The sequence below is a fragment of the Orycteropus afer genome, unplaced genomic scaffold (assembly GCF_000298275.1).
Source record: "Orycteropus afer afer isolate SDZICR_OR568_19922 unplaced genomic scaffold, OryAfe1.0 scaffold00081, whole genome shotgun sequence".
Taxonomy (NCBI): Eukaryota; Metazoa; Chordata; class Mammalia; order Tubulidentata; family Orycteropodidae; genus Orycteropus; species Orycteropus afer.
The window spans coordinates 3,913,224-3,933,905 of NW_006921668.1; the positions used below are offsets into that span (position 1 = coordinate 3,913,224).

The 20,682-nt window shown below is 36.7% G+C and overlaps 1 protein-coding gene across 1 annotated transcript in view; it reads right to left on the reverse strand.

Annotated features, from left to right (window-relative positions):
- Positions 1-6,299: 6,299 nt before the first annotated feature.
- The window catches only part of MYCBP2 (MYC binding protein 2), a 376,124-nt gene continuing 361,741 nt past the window's right edge, over positions 6,300-20,682 (reverse strand). The window contains exons 79-85 of the mRNA XM_042781038.1: positions 19,778-19,881; positions 18,598-18,786; positions 17,331-17,438; positions 15,481-15,690; positions 12,166-12,273; positions 11,381-11,546; positions 6,300-6,415 (exon numbers count right to left, since the gene is read on the reverse strand). Of these exons, the coding sequence (XP_042636972.1) occupies positions 6,300-6,415; positions 11,381-11,546; positions 12,166-12,273; positions 15,481-15,690; positions 17,331-17,438; positions 18,598-18,786; positions 19,778-19,881 (1,001 nt within the window). The remainder of the gene's footprint in view (positions 6,416-11,380; positions 11,547-12,165; positions 12,274-15,480; positions 15,691-17,330; positions 17,439-18,597; positions 18,787-19,777; positions 19,882-20,682) is intronic.

Here is a 20,682-nt window from a genome sequence, read left to right on the forward strand (position 1 = left end):
AAGGGCAAGTTTCAGAGTCTCTTCTGTCATCCATTTTGGTCTTCTCTTTTCTCATCTTTTTAGTGATCTCTTGCTTTCTTCATGGGTAATGTTCTTGATATCCTCCCATAATTCGTCTGGTTTTTGGTCGTTGGTTACAGCTCATTAACTAATCCCAAAGACAGAATCCTACAATTCCACCAAACTTTTTTGTTTCCTGCTCATATCCTCAATGAGAAGATTTGTTATTGTTGTTGTTGTTGTTAGGTATTGTGGCCAACTCCGAGTCATTGTGACCCTGTGTACAGCAGAATGAAACATTGCCTGGTCCTGCGCCAGCCTCACAGTCCTTGCTATACTTGAACCCATCATTGGTGCCACTGTGTTAATCCATCTTGTTGAGGGCCTTCCTCTTTTTGTTGACCCTCCACTTTACCAAGTATGATATCCTTCTCCAGGGAATGGTCCCTTCTGACAATATGACCAAAGTAGGTGAGACGAAGCCTGGCTGTTCTCATTTCAAAGGGGCCTTCTCCTGCACTTCTTCCAGGATCATATGCATCTTTCTGCACCATTCTGTTACATGCTGCTCTTTCTCCTTGTCTGTTAGTTCTGATTCTTCAAAACAAAACTTACTTTCTAATTGCTGTATTTTTCAGTCCTTGGTTATTTCCTGTCATAGCTTGGAGTTAATTGAGAGGCTGTACTCTTGGTGTTAAAAAATCCGGGTCACTTTGTTACGCACACTCCATGCAGTAATACATCAGCATCGGATCCACTTACCCATCAGTGCACTTGAGAATTACTGAACTCCTTCTTCTCTGGGCCTCTTCAGGAGGTCCTGAGAGGTTTGGGGTGTTCATCTCCCTCCCTTTACTGAGTATATCAGACCGATGAGTCTCCTACTACTCCTACTAAAGTCTCTGTCTAGGCATTGGGGACATCAATCTCTTTCTAGGAACTCAGCCTTCTGGCATTATAGGCCCTGCTCCATTAAATCCAAGCTTTCATACTTTTCTTACCCTGCCTTTCTTCATGGCTAGACACTGAGTCATTTCTTCCCACTTCAGTGATTGAGAGAGGATACTGACCAGTGGGGGGAGCCCTGGTGGTGCAATGGTTAAGTGCTCAGCTGCTAATCCAGAGGTTTGCAGTTTGAATTCACCCAGTGGCTCCATGGAGAAAGACTTGGCAATCTGCCCCTGTAAATATTACAGTCTAAGATACCCTATGGGGCAGTTCTACTCTGTCACATTGGGTGCCTATGCATTGAAATCAACTTAACGGCACTTAACAACAACAACAGTGACCCGTGTAGTGGATGGGCCTTGGCAGCCTGGTCAGTGCTTCTTGGTCGTCTTTCAAAAGCACAGATGGGGATTTATTCTCCCACTCAAAAGCCTTTAGTGTTTCCCTTTTTACAAGGTTAGAGGGAACATTGTTCAGCCTGGCATTGTAGCTCATGTATGATCTGACCTCTACTCATCTTCTATGACTTCATTTTCATTGAGTTATAATTTATACACAATAAGTTGTATATACAGATCTTAAGTGTATTATAGCATGATGAGTTTGTACACTCTAAGAGCCTATCTGTGTAACTACCACTCTGGACAAGATGTGGAACCTGCAGCACCCCAGAATGCTCCCTCATGTGCCTGCCCAGTCCATGCCCCCTCAAAGGGAACCACTATTCTGAATCCTATCACCACTGATTAGTTTTTGCCTAGTTTTTGGAATGTTATATATATAAATAGAATCATACAGCATCTATTCTTTTCTGTGTCAACGTTTGATTTGTGAGACTTAAGCATTTCAACTACTTCTGCACATACATTATCTGTTCAAAGTAATTTATTTTTCATTCTGTTACCCACCACATCTGTACCAGTGTGCTTGCCATTGCCCCCTGCCCCTCAAGCATATTCCATCGTCTTTTTTCATTTTAAGAGTTTTCTTTCTAAATGCTACCTGGAAAGAGTCAGTAAAAAAATATTTGGGGTTGATATAGAGGGTATCAAACTCTCACAGAAATGCCCCTTGGCATATGACTCCCTTCAAGATAGAACCAGACTTCTTCCCTAATGTCTTGCCCCAGCAACCCCATTCCTCTCCTCTGAGTTACCCCAGAATTTGTTTCCTACTCTGGGAAATTAGTCTAACTAAACCATTTGAATTTTAAGACATCTCTTTATAGGTTAACCCTACCCAGGATTAGGTTATAAATACCTCAAAGGAAAGAAGTATGTTTTGTGATTAAGCCTTTATCAACTTTTCCCTAGACCACAGTCATAACTTCCTGGCTGGTCTTCTCCAGGGACAATGTCTCTCTGTTTTCAGCCATCTTGTGACCTACATCTTGCATTCTCTTTCTAACGCACATATCTGGGCATGTCTCTTGCTTAAAATAATCCAAGGATGGATCATAAAATCCAAACTGTTGAGAGATTTCTAATCAACAGCTAGTGCTGTTCCTTAGAAAGATATACAACCCACACATATAAAATTTTCTAGAAGTCACATTAAAAAAAGTAAAGAAAAATGGATGAAGTTAATTTTAACACTTTATTTAACCCAGTATATCCAAAATATCATTTCAATAAGTAATCAACATAAAAAGTATTAAAGAAATAGTTTATATTTTTTCTTTTGCTCCTATGTTTGCAAAAACCTTGGGCTAGTTATATAACTTCTGTGAGATTCAGTTACCCATCTGTAAAAGGAAAAGAATACTTCCTAGGTTTGTGGCTGATAAAAACGTGATAACTCAGCTGAAGCCCATTGTATCAGTTTCCTACTCCTGTTGTAATGAATTACCACAAACCTAGTGGCTTAAAGCCACACAAATGTATTATTATTGTACAGGTATACCTCATTTTATTGTACTTTGCTTTATTGTGTTTCATAGATACTGCATTTTTACAAATTAAAGGTATGTGGCAACCCTGCCTTGAACAAGTCTACCTGCCCCATTTTTTCCAACAGCACATGCTCAATTCATGCCTCTGTCACAGTTTGGTAATTCTCACATTTCATACTTTTTCATTATGCTATTACACATCATAATAGACTATTGCATAGTGTAAAAATAAGTTTCATATGCACTGGGAAACCAAAGTGTTTGTGTGCTTCGCTTTATTGCAATGTTGCTTCATTGGGTGGTCTGGAACAGAACCAGCAATATCTCCGAGGTATGCCTGTACAGTTCTGGAGGTCAGAAGTCTGACATGGGATAAAATCGAGGTGTTGGCAGGGCTGCGTTCCTTCTGGAAGCCCTAGGAGAGAATTTCTTTCCTTGCCTTTTCCAACTTTTAGAGGCTGCTTGCATTCCCTAGCTCGTGGTCCTTTCCTCCATCTTCAAACCCAGCAGAGTAGGATCTTTGAGTCTATCTCTGACCTCTGCTTGTTGCCACGTTTCCTTCTCTGTGACCCCTCCTTCTCTTACAGGGACTCTTGTGATTATATTGGACTCATCTGGCTAATTCAGGAGAGTCCTGCATTCTTAAGAACTTGAACTTAATCGTAACTGCAAAATTCTTTTTGCCATTTTAGGTAATGTACTCACACATCCTGGGAATTAGGATGCAGACCTCTTGGGAGGCCAAAATTCTGCCACCACACCCATGCATTAGCACAGTGGGTGGCTACCATTAGCCCTTACTCACTCACTGCCGTCAAGTCGCATCTGACTCAGCGGCCTTTCCTTGGGTTTCCCAGGTGATTATCACTACAGAAGTAGATTGCCCAGTGTTCCTTCCTAGGAGTGGCTGGTGGGTTTGAACCGCCAGCCTTCTGGTTACCAGTCAAATGCCTTAGGCACTACATCACCAGAACTCCTACTGTTATTCCATAATAACTGTTACCTTTTATTATTATAAACCTTGATTATAGTTCTTAATCACATTGTACTATTTACATGTCTGTATTTGTGTTTTGAAAAAGCCTGATCTCAGCCCCTAGCACAGTGTGCTGCACATTTACTCACTCACTTGCTTCATTCTTTAGGCACCATCTGTGTGTAAGTTACGGTCTCTAAGCAACTGGCAATACAGTTCCCACCTTCACTATAGGAGACTATCAAGTGGATTTATGGAACAGGTGCTCATATATTTATTAAATGAATTAATGAAACAAAACAGCTTATGTACACTTGTTGGACACATCAGTGCCTGCTTCTGAGAAAACGGACATTGTAAGTTATAACTGAACATGTTTTCTAAGAAGCAGAGTTTGAAGCTTGTGGTTTATAAAACTGTATGCTTACTTACCAGACACTGGTGTCTACCCTTGGCTTTTATTTTCTTTCATAATTTCTCTCCATTGGAATTCCCTCCAGTATTTATCTTTTATACTCTATTTTTTTTTTTTTAACCTAAGCTACCTGAAGTCATTTGAGAAATGAAGTGACTCTAAGTAGTTATTTAAAATATCTTACTCTCCCATGTCAGTTCAGGCCCTCTAAGAAGCAGATATAAATGTCTTGCCAGGATGCAAGACATTTGCAAGAAAGCAGATATAAGAAACTTCTTCAGGGTAATGCCTATGACAGGTTAAAGGGTGAGCCTTTGGACTGCAATGCAGGTTTGATATCTACAAAAGCAGTGAGGACTGGGTGCTCAGTCATTTGGAATCAAGTCCTGTGGTGGATCTCAAAAGAGCTCCAGCTGGAGGCTGTCAGCTAAGAGCACTCCTTGTGGTTGGGTCTTCCCTGAAGGGATTGCTGAACAGCTGCTGTTCTCAATTATATCAAACATCACTTGAGGCAAATCGTGTCATCTTAACTTTTGTCACCCTGCCCATAATACCTGTGCCCAGCTATTATTTCATAGGGTACTTGTGTCACAGAATCAGTTGGTAAAGTAGCAGTTTGATGTGGTAGAAAGCTTGGGCTTTAGAGTCAGAAAGACCAGGATTTACAACTCAGTTTTTTCCAGCCAAATACAGTTAGAATCTAGTTCAAATCATTTAACTTCTCTAAGTTTCTAAGATTTTTGCTAAAACGAAATTAATAATACTTTAATCTACAAGGTTGTTGGGAGGATTAAATAAAAGACCTAATCATATGCCTGTCATCCAGCATTGAAGAGATGTTCTTTCTTTTGCTCTCCACTTTTGAATACTTTACTGTGGAGGAAAACACTTTTGTGAATACTGTCTCATTTGAGAGATAAGTATTATTATTTTCAAGAAAATGAGACTAAGAAAGGAGAAGTAGCTGATTGAAGATCACACACCCAAAAAAACTGGCAAGAGTTAGAACTTGAACTTGAGTCTTCTAGCTTCAGCCTCAGTTCAAATAGTTGCTGGTTAATAAGATGGAGTTTGGTCAATTTTTCAAATGTTTTCCTCTGTCCTTGGTGTATACTGTTTATGAATAAAATATGAATATGTGTGTATGTGTGTTTATATATATATATAAACACACATACACACATATTCATTATCTTCTACCAATATTTAACTCCAACATTGAACCTAATTACTACTCTTTATTTTCCCTAACAGTTATGAAAGTTATGATTGTGTTGTTAGTAAATTTCTCTCCATGGAATAATGGATGGATTTTCAGACCTTAAAGGTGTTTAAATTTTGTTTCTCAAACAACACCTTACACGATTGTTAGACTTTATCACTGTATAAAAATGTACAGTGGTTTTATTGACATGTACATTCCAATATGTTTACAGTTGCAAGATAATGAGGCACACTCAGTATTGCACTTCATTAAAATTTCAGGCTCAAACTTAACCTAGAAGTTTAAATGAAACTGCATTTGTAATTTAGTAATTCTTATACAGGACAAACATTGATATTTTTATATACAGTGTGATACTTAATACATTTATATGCTGCCTTACACAATTTTTTTTTAAATTTTAAATAACAGTCTAGGAAATAAACCAGAATATTCCTCTTTTTATCCCCACCTGTGATGCAATTTTACAGGGTTACAAAAAAGGCAGTATACAATAAACAATGACTATTTTTCTTTTTTTTGCTTTTAAGCATCATTCTTAGTCCATGGGCATTGTGATTCTTTTATATCAATTATCTATAAATGTCCAATGCTTCACAGCCAATGACGGTAATGGCCACATGCAAACACCTCACAAACTGGATGTCTTGATTCAAAAAGAAAATAAACCAAAATAACGAGGAAACTTTTCACAGCAAGAATTATGTACATGGTATTTGGCATCCTTCTTGCATTGTAAATGGTTCATTTTCATGGATGTAAAAATGGTCCCGTCCTTATCCTGAGCAGAGTTTTAACTTCGCCATATCCTCTTGCGGGATGAAGACAGAGGAATCTGAGTGTTCTAAAAGGTGTGAGCATTTCGACACACTCCACAACCCAGAGCAAACTCTTCCCCAGTTGGTGGATGAACAACATGGAGTGGGCATTCAGTTCCTTCTAACTGTTTGCCTTTGGGACCTATATAAATTTTGAAGGAAGCAAAAGAATACAATTAAAAAACAAAACAAAATGAAAAAAAATTTACATATTTATATATTTATAATATGTATTATAAATATATAAAAATATATAAACCTCATGTAAATCACCAACAATCTATTCAAAGAAACAATATGACTTTAGTCATGCAAATATTAAATACAGATTTAAATATAAAAAAAATTCTTTTAAGCACAAAACTAAAATGTTTCTCACAAAAAATTAACATAACAGACACATATTACAGAGAAAGTGACAGAGCCCTTGACTCATAAGATCCTATCTAGAGATAATCACTATGATCTACAGCTCTCCTCTATGTATGAATTAGACGTTGTGTTTTAAAGTAAAGAACAATGAACAAAAATGGTCACAAAATTCCTTCAATTTTGTCTACCAGTAAAGTCTTCTGGATAAGAAAACATGGAGATTTTTATAAAGAATGTTTTTCTACAGCTGAAGATAAGTTTAAGTGTAAGTAAGTCATGTTACTTTTCTATCTCATCTAAAGAAACACACACACACACACACACACACACACACCTGGTAAATTAGGAAGACTTAGCGTTATTTTGAAAAGTATCTGATGGGTGATTAATCAGCTTCAAATATGAATAGCAATGTAAGATAAATATAATAATTTGGAAGACATATTTTGGGGAAGATATAAATGTATAGATAACTATCAAATAAACCAGGAGCCTGGTGGTGCAGTGGTTAAGCTCTCAGCTGCGAACTGAAAGGTTGGCATTTCAAACCTACCAGCTGCTCCACTGGAAGAAAGATGAGGCAGTCTGCTTCCATAAAGATTTGGAGTCTTGGAAATTTTTCTTTTTTTTTTTCTTAAATGAAACTTGTTATGCTACTATGCTTCACATCATGTCTTTCAGTATGTTTAGAAGGATTTTTAGCTCCTTTATAAACAAGGATCTTTAGTGTGTAAGGGCTATAAGTTGAGCTTATATTTGAATGTGTAGTCCATATTTAACAGTAGATGGAGGAACAGGAAATGTGCATTAGTTTCCTACAGCTACTTTCCAAAATAATGAAGGTAAAATGTGATTTTGTTCGAGAGAAAAATACCATGAGATTGAATGGAACAAGCTTATCCAGATCAATGGTGAATGAGATCTCATTTAATTTATCCCTTCTAGATTTGAAAACTTTTCTGACCCAGAAGGAAAACATGAGGAATAAAAAAGCTACTGTTCATAAAACATTTCAGTCTGGCACAGTATAGATGCTCAATAAATGTTAGTGATTATTATTATAACTGAACAACAACAAACCGAGGCCTCATTTTGAGGAAAGAAAACTAAGTTCCATGTAAGAGTAAGACCAAAGCATGAGGGTAAGGACCAAAATGAAGACAATAACCTCAGAAAGAGAAGTCAATTGCTGGTTTAAGAGTGTGGTCGAGGGCTATGTCCAACATTGCAAATGCACACACGTGGCCCCAGGAAGGGTCTGGATGGGTGTACACCAGAGGTTTATTTGAATGTTAATTATTACTGCTATAAATGATCAAGCAAAGCAGTGTCCTACCTGAAATCACCTTGTCTGCTAATATTCTGTTCACCTCATTACTGGGTCAGGGAGAAGGGGTGGGAGGTAGGCCACTCAGTATCAGATTTAGTTTAATCTTGCACATAACACTATCAGTGGTGACTCATATCAACAGCTGGTATATAATCCTTGTTTTTTTTTTTTTTTTTAGTGAAAAATAAGGGGTCATTATTCAACAAACATTTACTGACTGCCTATGGGTAAATGCTGTTATGTTAGATGCTGGGGATGTATATGACTCCTATCTTCAATGAGTTCAAAATCTAACAAGATAGTAAAATAACTTTCTTTTTTTTTTGAAAACTGCAAGTATTTGAGTGCTTATTATTTTTTAAGTTTTTTTTTATTGTAGTAAAAATATATATAACATTTTTCAATTTAATGCATTTTACACATACAATTCAATGACACCGATCATATTCATCATGGTGTGTAACCATCACCTCTATCCTTTTTCAAATTATCCCACCACCATTAGTTGACTCTTTACTACTGAGAACCTGCTCTTATATATTAATTCACTTAATATTTTAATAATCATAGGAGGCCAAGCCCAAAACCAAACCCACTGCCATCGACTCAAATTCCAACTCAGTGACAGGAAACATAATTCTCATTTTGCAGATGAGGAAATGGAGGCAAAATTAACTTAAGTTTTTCTGAATCTTTGATCCCTCATGTATGAATCAGGCATAGCAATACTAACTCACAGAATGCTGTGAAAAGTAAGTATCCTGGCCTCACAAAGGCAGACAACATTTTAGAAAGAAATGGATGGGCCGTGGAGGGATTAACTCCTTAATCTGGACTTCTGTCTTCATTCATATATTAAAGATCAGAGCTAATGGGGTTGACAGTGGTTAGAAAACTGATACTTTTGTTCTAAGTAAAAACATGGCCATCTTCCCTACTCATATCATTGTGGGGTCTCCTTTAATTAGGCTCCAGTTCTCTAAAGAAATGAAGTGTCAGAGGAATGTGTGAGGCTGGGAGACAGTACCTCAATCCAAGTGGATGATTTCAGCCCAGTTATTTAACCTCTCTGGGTCTTAGTTTTGCATTTGTGAACTTATTTTTGCATTTGTGAACATGAGGATAATGCCATCTACCTTGTAGGTTATAAAATTAAGTAAGAAAATATATATAAAAATGCCCAGATGATGTTAGTTCCTTCCTTCTGCCAAATTCCTAACTCTCTTCCTGCCCATTCCTGTGACTCAGAATTGTTTTTTAAAGTGCAAACTCCTACTGGTTGACAGGGATGGACATGCAATTATGTGAGAGGGAACCCTTGCCTTTGACTGACCCATCTTACAGCTTCTAGACCTGACTGCTGGCACATTTGATTTATTGCTAACGGTATACCGTTTTATTTTTTAAGTTTCTTTTTCTTTTTAAACATAGAAGAAACTTATTTTCATTAAGTAAAATTTAGATATTTCCCTAGTGACACCACCTCTAAACTTGCTTACCTAGAGGTTGGTCATCTCTTAAGCTCCTCTATGTCCTTTGGCCAGGAAGCATGATTGACATTCTTGTGTTTCCATTTACTTACAGAATGCTCAGCTACAACTTTCAGGCAATAAGCCCATCTCACTTGAGGCTCAAATCATCTATGCACTGCCCTCTTCTTATCTCTTCATGTAATGACCTCCAGCTCCCAGCCCCTCTCCATCCCTCTTCTGGCCATTATCCTACACACTCTAGCCTCACACCATTTTGATCTAGCTTCTTTCAAAGTCTCTCACCTCTACTTACAAAAAAAAAAGTTTTCTTTTGAATAGGAGCATGAAATAACTTTTATTTGGCATGAGCAAATGGCAAAAAGTACCATACTTAAAAAAAAAAAAACTTTATTTTTGGAACAATAATATATTTCATATGATTAAAACAATCAAAATGATAAGAAAAAGAAAGCATACAGTAAGAAGTCACCCTGTCCCCATAGCTACCCCTCATCTTCCTGTTTTTCCCAAAAGTTAATCAATTTTATTCATTTATCTATCTTTTCAATGTTTGTTTATGCAAATATAAACATATATGAGTATATATTCTACATTTTCTCCCTTTTCCACAAAAGGCAGCACACTATATACATTGTCCTGCAATTTACCATTTTCATTTAATACTATCTCTTACAGATCTTTCCGTATCAGTACACAGAAACTCCAACTCCATCCTCATTCTTCTTTTAATTGGGCATAGTGTTTAGTATTTAACCATTTCCCTACTGGATGCTTGTGCTATTTTTCTTCTTTTATTATTATAAGCGTAACTATAATGAGTAACTTCGTATACTTATTCTTTTTCAAAATTTCCTTCACATGTGTGTGTCCCCAGAAATGAGACTGTTGAAGAGAAAATATATTTGTAATTTTGATATGCACTGTCAAACTGCTTTCTGAAACATTATATGCCATTTGCCTTCTCATAAGCAGTGGACGAGCGTCACAGCTTTAACAACACTGTATATTGTGTTGTATGTACTCTTGCTCTGGTGACGTAGTGCCTAAGGCATTTGACTGCTAACCAGAAGGCTGGCGGTTCAAACCCACCAGCCACCCTGTGGAAGGAAGATTGGGCAATCTATGTCCGTAGAGATACCACCTTAGAAACCCAAGGAGGGGTCGCTATGAGTTGAATCTGACTTGACGGCAGTGAGGTTGGTTTGGTTTTATACTCTTGTGTGTAATTCTACTAACTGTAGCTACATCCCACATGTATTTCAGATATATTCTCCCCCAAGGTCATGTTTCCTTCTCCGTCCACTTCCCCTGCTCCCATTAAGCTTCATATTCCATCTCACTATGATCATTATTTCCTGATCCAATTTTTTTAGTCTGTTTGGTTTTATATTCCTTTTTTCTCAGTTTGACCTCCATAGAGAGTCATTTCCCCTGTATGATCAGGGCATCTTTAATTCCCTTGGTTCTCTGACACTCACTATGCTGCCAATTCCCAGCCATTCTAGATCAAATCCCTTGTCTACTATACAGCATGTTTCAGGCTTCTTTAAGAAAACAACAACAATGGAAACCCACAAAATCCTTTAAAATGGTTCTATTAATAATTTATAATTTCAAATTTCATATGGTCCTTTAGTACTGAACAGCAATCCTGTTATTAATCTTTTGCTGACTTTGTTTTCATTCCCCCAAAAGCTCTGATCCAATATTATCTCCTAACCTTTTGCTCACAATGATCTAAATTTTCTACTTAGAAAAATCTAAGCTTACAAAGGTCACCAAATTCCTTTTGATTCTTTAGGCTAGTTTAAGTTGGGTTTCTGTCACTTGAAACAATGAGTTCAAAATAATCTTTAATAAAATTAGATACCATATACGTCATAATTGTAATTGAGATATACTAAAAGCCTACCTGCAGGACAGTGTGGTAGTTCTTCCTTAGGAATGCTAGTCATTCTTTGAAAATCATCATGACAAGCATTACAAAAATGTGTTGTTCCAAAACAGAAAAAGACAGCCACTGAGCAGCAGTAGCGACATTTATATTCTAAGAAGTCTGTGCCATGTTTGGGACACATCTATAGCAAGAGGAAAGAGACACAGGGTTACACTGAGACCATTTCAGTTGTCTTTAAGATATTCATAGACACAGCTTGGCAATTAATATTTTGACAGCACAAACAGCTCCTAAAACTAATTGAAAAACTAATGGTATATATACACATTAAAAAATTAATAAATGTGTGGTTTTGCCCAAAAGGTCTGGACAAAGTCCTAAGTTCTAATCTCAAGTCTACCATAATCTATTGAAGGAAGCCACTTAATTTCTTTGTGAATGTTACCTGACCTATCAATTTGAAATATTAATAATATCTCACCTATCTCCCAATCTCATGGATTGTGAATATTTCATTGGACAAAACATGCAAGTTTGACTGCAAGTTTTAGAAAATGAAATAAATAATTTTAATACTTGTTGGAATGTGGTGATAAAATCAGCAAATGTAAGTGACACTATCTAGAAGAAATAATATGTAGAAAACAATTTGGAAAATTACACAATGCTGTACAAATATAAGAAAATTCTAGGGAAAAGACCTTGTTTACTATTTGTACCATATTGATTATATAATTACTAAAAAACCAAAAATGTTAAATGCTTCTAAACTGTCCTTTCTATTACAATGTCCTACTCACCTGAGCCCTGGACACATCAGAACAGGCACCACAGATGAGCTCTCTGGGATCATAGTCATCCCCTTGTCCAGCCTCAGCATCACAGCGAGCTTCACCACCAAAATATGCCTATGGAGAAAACACATTTAGATTAGTAGAAACAAGGAAAACTCTGTTATTGGAGACGTAATAGAGTGCTAGTAAAAGTAAGATCAAGAGATCAGAGCAAGTATTATTGCCCATTAGACAGCTGCATGACTGAGTACATGTCCACACTGCTGCTGTACAGAAGACCAGGGTGAGAAGTGAAAGTATCTCAATTCTAGGATGGATTCATACATATAGTAGGAAGCTCTAATATTGTACTGTCAAGGCAAAACAACAACAGAATGAATAATATTCCAAGTATCAAGAATAAGATATTGAGTAGTAAAGAGAAACTGTGCTTTTCAAGGAGAAAGTCTGACTGATTTCCTTCATTTTGAAGTATTAAACAGCCATCTCCCTTCTAGTGTTTTTAAAAATAAGCTTAGAAGTCCCAAAATCATAGTACTGTAGAACAAAAAGCAAGGATAACAATAAATTATTAGCACAAATTTATAATCCTGAGGCTAATGATGAAGAAGAAAATATCAAAACAAGCTTTAAGCATCTACTAATCATGTAAACATTTTAAAAAGAAAAGGCAAATCTGGTAATCCTATTGAGAACACTACTCACACTTATGAAGCTATGCTATATGCAGGAACTCAACAGTACTCATTGCAGACACACAAATAAATGAAATTACCTGATGATTTACTTGTATTTGCTCTGGGCACATCTGAAGCCAATATAATTGGGGAAAATGGTATGCATATGATATTCCCTATCCAAAAAGCTATATCTGTAACTGGGTGCCAGCTATCTTAAAATGAAAGATAGTCATAAAAGGCAAGCAAGATCAATTAATATAAATTTGTTATCATTCTAGAAAACAGGTCAAAAGATAGGTTCTATTGATATAGAAGTTACAAATGGTTGTCTACCAGGTAAATCCGGCCCCAGAAGTGTTTTGTTTTTCCTGGGTCTATTACTCATTCCAGCTGTTTCATGTTTCTATCTTCCCTGGTTGGCATCCTAGACATTTGACTGTCACTCCTGTTGTAGTATAATATTCCTTTATGATGTTTAGTGCATTAAACAAACAGAAATAATATTTTACTATTTGTAACAATACAACTTTAACAAATGTAAACTACTGGTTTTTCCTTAATGAGTTCTGGTGATGTAGTGGCTAAGGAATTTGGCTGATAACCAAAAGGTTGGTGGTTCAAATATACCAGCTGCTCTGCGGAAGAAAGATGAGGCAGTATGCTTCTGTAAAGATTTACAGCTGTAGAAACCCACTGGGTCATTATGAGTCAGAATTGATTTAATGTCAATGAATTTTTTTTTTTTTTCCCCTTTCCTTGTATGTGTGTATATTTGTTGGTATTCTTGGTTATCATCTATTTATCCTTTCATTCATCACCTGTATTTTCTTTTTGTTACATTGAGGGACAATGCATTTTTCACTGATTCATTCTTTCACTCATTTATTCATTGTCTAATTCAATAAAAGGAGCTCTCGTAGCTTAGTGGCTAAGGCACTTGACTGCTAACCAGAAGGCTGGCGGTTCAAACCCACCAGCCACTTCTCGGAAGGTTGAACAATCCTACTTCCGTAGTGATACTGCCTCAGAAACCCAAGGAGGGGTCACTATGAGTCAGGGCTGACTCGACAGCACATAACAACAAACAACAACAACAATTCAATAAACATTAACTTAGTGCCCACTAAATGCTAAGTACTGGAGACAGAGAATTGAAAAAATATAGTCCTTTTCCTCACAGAACTATCAGGTAGGGCAGAGGGATAAGTGAACCAGTAATGATGATGCCAAATGATGAGTAGTATGATGCATGCATGCAAGATTTTAACTTCATCTGGTGTGTGTGTGCAGGGGGTGGGCACATTACAGAGGAGGTCAAATATGAAGTATGATTAAATAGATTTGTCTATGCACATAGGTATGAGTGTATAGGCGAGTGGCAGCTGAGAGTAAAACGCACAGGAGGAAGTAGAGAAGAGCATTCCGTGTAGAGAAACAGCATATGCAATGGCACAAGGTGCCACTGAGTGAGCAAATATGGCTAAGTTTGGGGAATTGCAAGTAGTTCCATATTCTGTGCATGAATGTAAGTGGTAGCATGCTGGGAGATGAGGCTGGAGAGGCAGGCAGGGCCACAGAATTATGCACAGAAGAATGACACAGTTAGACTGAGGTCCAGAAAGGTTAGTCTACCAGTAACAATGTAAGGTCAATGGAAGGCAAGTACATTACCAAAGTAAGAAATGCTTAGAGTTGCTGAAAAAAGGGACTCGAGAGATTTGGAGACAGAATTGACAAAACTTCATTAATAATGATGACAGACTGGGAGAGTCAAGGCTGATAAGTATAATGGACATGTGGATTTTGAAGTATCTGTGAGAAATCCAAATGTCTGATAGGCAGTTGGATATATCGATCTAAAAACTTAACAATTTTGTAATATCATACGGGAGCTCTGGTAGCATAGTGGCTAAGGCACTTGACTGCTAACCAGACGGCTGGCGGTTCAAACCCACCAGCCACTCCTCGGAAGGAAGGTTGGGCAATCCTACTTCCGTAGTGATACTGCCTCGGAAACCCAAGGAGGGGTCGCTATGAGTCAGGGTTGACTCGACGGCACATAACAACAACAACAACAACAACATAGCGGTATAGATGGTAGGTGAAATAATAGATTTATAAGAGGTCACAGAAAGTAAGGAGGTACTGTTAGACAAGAATAGAACAGCAGAAAAACAAATGTGTAAGGAGTACTTGAACTTTCGAAAAGGAACTTGATGGAACAGTTAAAGATGGAAATGACCAGAGAGGAAGGAAGACATCAAAAGAGTGTTGTCCTGGAAGCCAAGGAAGTAAGACTTTTAATAAGAGAATTAGCAACAGAGTTAAGCAAGAGAAGTTTATTTAAGAACCAATGGAATTTGGCAAACAGGAGGCTATTACTTGTGGGAAGTAGCTAGTGTAATATGGTACAAAATTATTACATGTTTTGGTAAAAGTTTATTTTGGTCAAAAAAGAAAAGAAAGCCCCAAATATAAATTAATAAATTAAGCTTGAAACTTTGAAGCTATAACATTTGTAACTTCAGGTTTAAGACAAAAGAATAATTAGATATCAACATACAATTTAAATTCTTAATCACATAGATAATCATAGGTAATCTCTAATGCCTAAGAATTCTTAATATAATTTACAGCATACCTTTCTGCACTTGTAGCAGACATAATATGCGTATCTATTCATGGCATAGCCAGCTGGGTCATTATAAAACCTCACACCAGGAGTTGTGATTGCTTCACTCTTATGTAGACCTTCATATTCCAATCTCATTAAGGCCTTTCTTCTGACATCCTCATAAAGTTCTTTGATTGGATCAAGCAGATCTTTTAATACTGTATGATTTATTTTGTTCTGAAATTAAAAAAAAAGAACAATTTTTGAAAGAATCATGTATTTATTAATTCAAAAAACATTCAGTGTATAGCTGAGTGCCAGGCACTCTGCTAGGAGATGACAAGACATTGAACAATTCCTCAATCAAATGCCATTTCAAAATAATTCTATAAAATCCTAAGCTCACTATTCATCCAAGAGCGGGAAAATGGGGCAAATGGTGCACAGAGCATGAAAGTCCATGTTTATTAGTTTTATATTTCTGTGTCTGAAATATATATCCGACTGCCTTAGCTGTTCTTGGGATCAAAAGTTACCTTGCTGCCACAAGTAAGATGCAAACTGTGACTGTGTGTGTTTTGACTCTTTGGGCACTGGGTAGACTATCAGGGGAGTGAAATAAGCAGACAGTATTTTCTATGCCATCTTCAAGTATCTATTTCCAGACTGTTAAATGTGATCTTTCTTTGTGGCACTATATGAAAAGGAAGAGCAAAATACTGTATTTGATTATTCCTCAGTCTAACTAAGCAATGATTGAGCTAAGTATTTTTGTGTTATATTCTTTACACCAGTTGCAAATCTAAAGGTAAGAAAATAGGGAGCATATAACAGAGCAATAAAGAATGAAGAATTAACAGGGAAGGTACTGTCAGTCACATTCTTAAACAAAGGTCACTATCTTTATGGGCCTGCCAAAACCACTTGCTGCTTTACTTAATATTTTTGTAAAGATGTGTCAAAATACAAAGAATTTTCTCCTTATTTTAACTGAATCTATTCTAATGACACTAGAAGTTAATATTTCTCCACTTAAATGCAAGCATGAGTGTCTACAAGCACCAGGAGATTATTCTTTGTTGCAGTTAACCATTGTCATGTCATGTAATCTGAACGCTCAGGGTTCTGAAAGTAGTGATGCATGTCCTATAATGCATGATGATGTCTAAGCACATTTTCTGTTGCAGTATGCTTAACCAGCTTTTAACTGAAAAGGACCTCACTGGCACAATGGTTAAGCACTCGGCTGTTTACCAAAAGGTCAGCAGTTCACACCCACCAGCTGCTCTGTGGGAGAAAAGATCTGGCAATCAGCTCTTGCAAGGATTACAGCTTAGGAAACCCTGTGGAAGGAGTTCTACTCTATCATATAGGGTTGCTACAAGGTGGAATCGACTCTATGGCACACAACAACCACAACAACAGCTTTTAGTTGACAATGACTATTTTGTAATGCATTATAACAAACAGATCTTATAACATACTTCTGCACCACCTAGATTGGAATCCCGGGGTGGTGGAAACAGTTGAAGCACCTTTACTAGGCAAAATGTTGGAGGTTTGAACCTACCCCAGAAGTACCTTGGGAGACAGGCCTGATGATCTGCTTCTGTAATCTCTCAGCTTTGAAAACCCTACGGAGCAGTTCTACTCTGGACACATGGGGCCACCATCAATCAGAAAGACTCAGCAGCTACTAACAACCACCACAACCACAACTACCTAGATGGGAAGGGCAGAAACTAATGGGGGTGGTGGTAAAAAGTAAACTGGGAAGGGTACCAAAAGATGCTTACATGTATTGACTTTGAAAGATTAAAGATGACAATAAAGACAAAAATGAATACAAAGTAGATAATTTCCACTTTTTTCCATACCTTGCAAATGGGACAAGATATAAATCCAAATGTTATCCTTGGACCAAGCCATCTGTTTTCCAAAACTCGTCGACAGCACTGTAAGTGGAATACATGACTGCAGTCCAGCTTAAATAAAGAAAAGAGAAAGATGTAAGCATATCTAATAAAGTTAACGCTTAAGTAAATGGTGGATTATAAATGTAAGGGGCCACTTAAAGCAAGGAAGAGAAAAATGAATAAATCTGGTACAATGAAATTTTAGTGCTTTTTCACTATCCATGGGATCATTATTAACCAAGCCTTCAGCCTCTCCCAATATTTGTTGCCATTAATAGACTAATGTCACTTATAGAAAGTAAGCCAGGTTTGGGAGAAACGTAAATTTATTCAATTTTGTATCTCGTAACAAGAAGATCAAACTACTGATTTAGGCCTAGAATTAAACTCACCCTCCTGGCTCAACTTTTAGCCAGATGACAGACAGACCTATAAGGTGGACATTAACACAAGAGAGGTATGCACTCCTTAGAACAATCAATCTCATATCAGATCAAACTGGCAGCATTTGCCCAGGGAGAAAGCTCAGAAGGCAGGAAGGGAGAAGAAAGAAGGTCAAATGGAAATATAAATACAAGGTGGAAGTGGGAGTGCTGTTACACTGGGGGGATTGCAATCAATACTATGAAACAAAACGTGTATGAATTGTTGAACGGAAAATCAATTTGCTCTATGAACTTTTACCCTAATTACAATAAAAAGGGGGGAAAAAAAACTACTGATATAAATATGATTTTTTTTTTGAGGATATACAATATCTTAGAATCACAGGAACTAAAAAATACATAAAACACTGGTAAAAGTAAAAAAAGGAAGACTTATTTAACAAGTAGGAAGTTTTATAATATTACTGATACTACAGATGTTGTACATACTGTAGGCACAGAAGTATGTATAATTAGCTATAGCTCACTTACATAAGATATAAAATACCACTCTGGATTTTGGAAATTAAGAACGTCACTACTGGATATTCTGCCTTTCTTCCCTTTATGAACATTTTATACATTCTATATGTAGGCTTGCAGAAATCATAAAGCTGAATACACAAAATGGTAACTAGAGACTGTGAGTTTGCTCTTCAATTAACTGGCAGATGTACATATAAATGGGACTTTTTTACCCCATGATATAAAAAAAATTTCAATCATCTGTTTATTTGACAAATATACTACTATTTCTCCAGTTTTAAATCTAGACACATTTAATATGCTGAAACTGAGACAACCTGAATGGCCGGGGCTGCTGAGAGCGCTTCAGTGAAACATATCATGCACATGTCATCAGCATCTTGCTTCAGTGTTGTGGCGTTTTTATCACAGCCGTGTAGACAGGGCAAACAGTGCTCTTCGTTCTTAACCCCTCCACATGGATGCCCACAGGGATGTGTCTTACTACAGGCTATCTTAGCATATTCCTATTAAAGATTAATTATAATAATATAAACATTATCAAAAAGGCACACATCCTGGTAATAATATCTATAGTGTTAATTTTCCAAGATATTACTCCTACAAAAAATACATGTTAAGGCTAAGTAAACAACAAAGTCGTGTTATTTTTATTTTTTCCTGAAAATAATTTAGGATTATTGATAAGGTCTGTTTTTCTTTTAATATGATTTTTAAACTTTTGACTCCACATAATGGAAAGACTGACAAAAAGTGAATAATACTTTCAATCTATTTGTTATCATACATAGTCATGAATCAAAAAAAAAAATTTCTGATAAACAATTTCCTAATCACTCCTCTCCCAGATAAAATAAAGACAGTTCTCTCTCACTATCTGAGCTCACTAACCAAATTCTTGTTATTTGAATTGAGGAACCAAAATATTTGGATGTTGTTGTTGTTGTTGTTATGTGCCGTCGGGTCAGCCCTGACTCATAGCGACCCCTCCTTGGGTTTCTGAGGCAGTATCACTACGGAAGTAGGATTGCCCAACCTTCCTTCTGAGGAGTGGCTGGTGGGTTTGAACCGCCAGCCTTCTGGTTAGCAGTCAAGTGCCTTAGCCACTATGCTACCAGAGCTCCCAAATATTTGGATAGTATGGAATATATGTATATATGTTCAAGACTAAAGAACTATTAGATATTGGAAACTTATTTAAAATATTTCAGTGGTAAAGAAAGTGTACAGATTCCTAACACAAAAATACACATTAATGCATATGACTAGTGTTTGAGAAATACATGCAAAAAGAGTCTGGTTTGGGCTTAAGAGCCTTCTCTGATCTGTTCTCCAGCTTTGATAAGGCATTTAACCCTTAACATATATAAAATATATTTATTTAGCAAACAAGAGTGATGTTGAGCTATAACTCTTATTTATATGAAATGGAGGTCTCATGATAGAGTATGTGTTATTCCTTCCTGGGATGGCCTGGCTGTTTAACCATATACCTACCTGGCAATCTGCATCAGAACAAACGCTGCCAACAGCAGATAACTCTGTTCCACTCCTGGAACCACAGAAACGGCACGCTTCCGAGCTACTTGTGGTTGGTTTGCCTAGTTTCAAGGAGAAAAGGAAAATACTCTTTATAGGTATGTTTTCTATATATAATAATATGTATTTTTTTGAAAAAAATAACAAGAAAACTAGATTTGCATCAGTTGCCATCACTGATAAATCAGCCTGATGGTTTTAAACCCGAAGTGTGTAATACAGAAGTGTGCAACACAGAGTGACACATGGCGTATGAAATGAAAACCTATCTCAAGCCAAATATATTCGTGACTGATTTACTTATTTGTAATTTTTCAGTAAAAAGAAATAGACTATACTTTTAGTCAAGATGGCTGACTGAGCAAATGTGGCAAGTCCCCAACTCCAAATGCCCAATACCAGACAGCAATTAACAACAACAAAAAAAATGAAAGAAAAATACACAGAAGGGTAATCTTTAAAAAATTACATGGCACAGGAGAAAATCTATCATCAGAGTATGGAACTTAAAAAACAGAAGAATTTCCACCCAAGGACTATAGATAATTTGAAAAGGAATTCAAATATGTTTTTAGTATTTACAGAAGGAATAGACTCCATAAAACAAGGACAGAACAATAAGAAAAAGGATAGGAAGATTTAAAAATCACACACCAAGCTCATTTTTAAGCACAGATGCAAAATTTCTAAATACAACATTAATAGCATATTGCATTTAGCAGGATGTATAGAAAATATGCTTTGTAAAAGGATAGTTTATATCAAGAACTAACAGAACTAGTGGGAAATAGCAACAGAAGTGTATCTTATCTATGGAGCACCTTTTACTGAGCTATATTTACTTTTGGAAATCTATCTAGAAC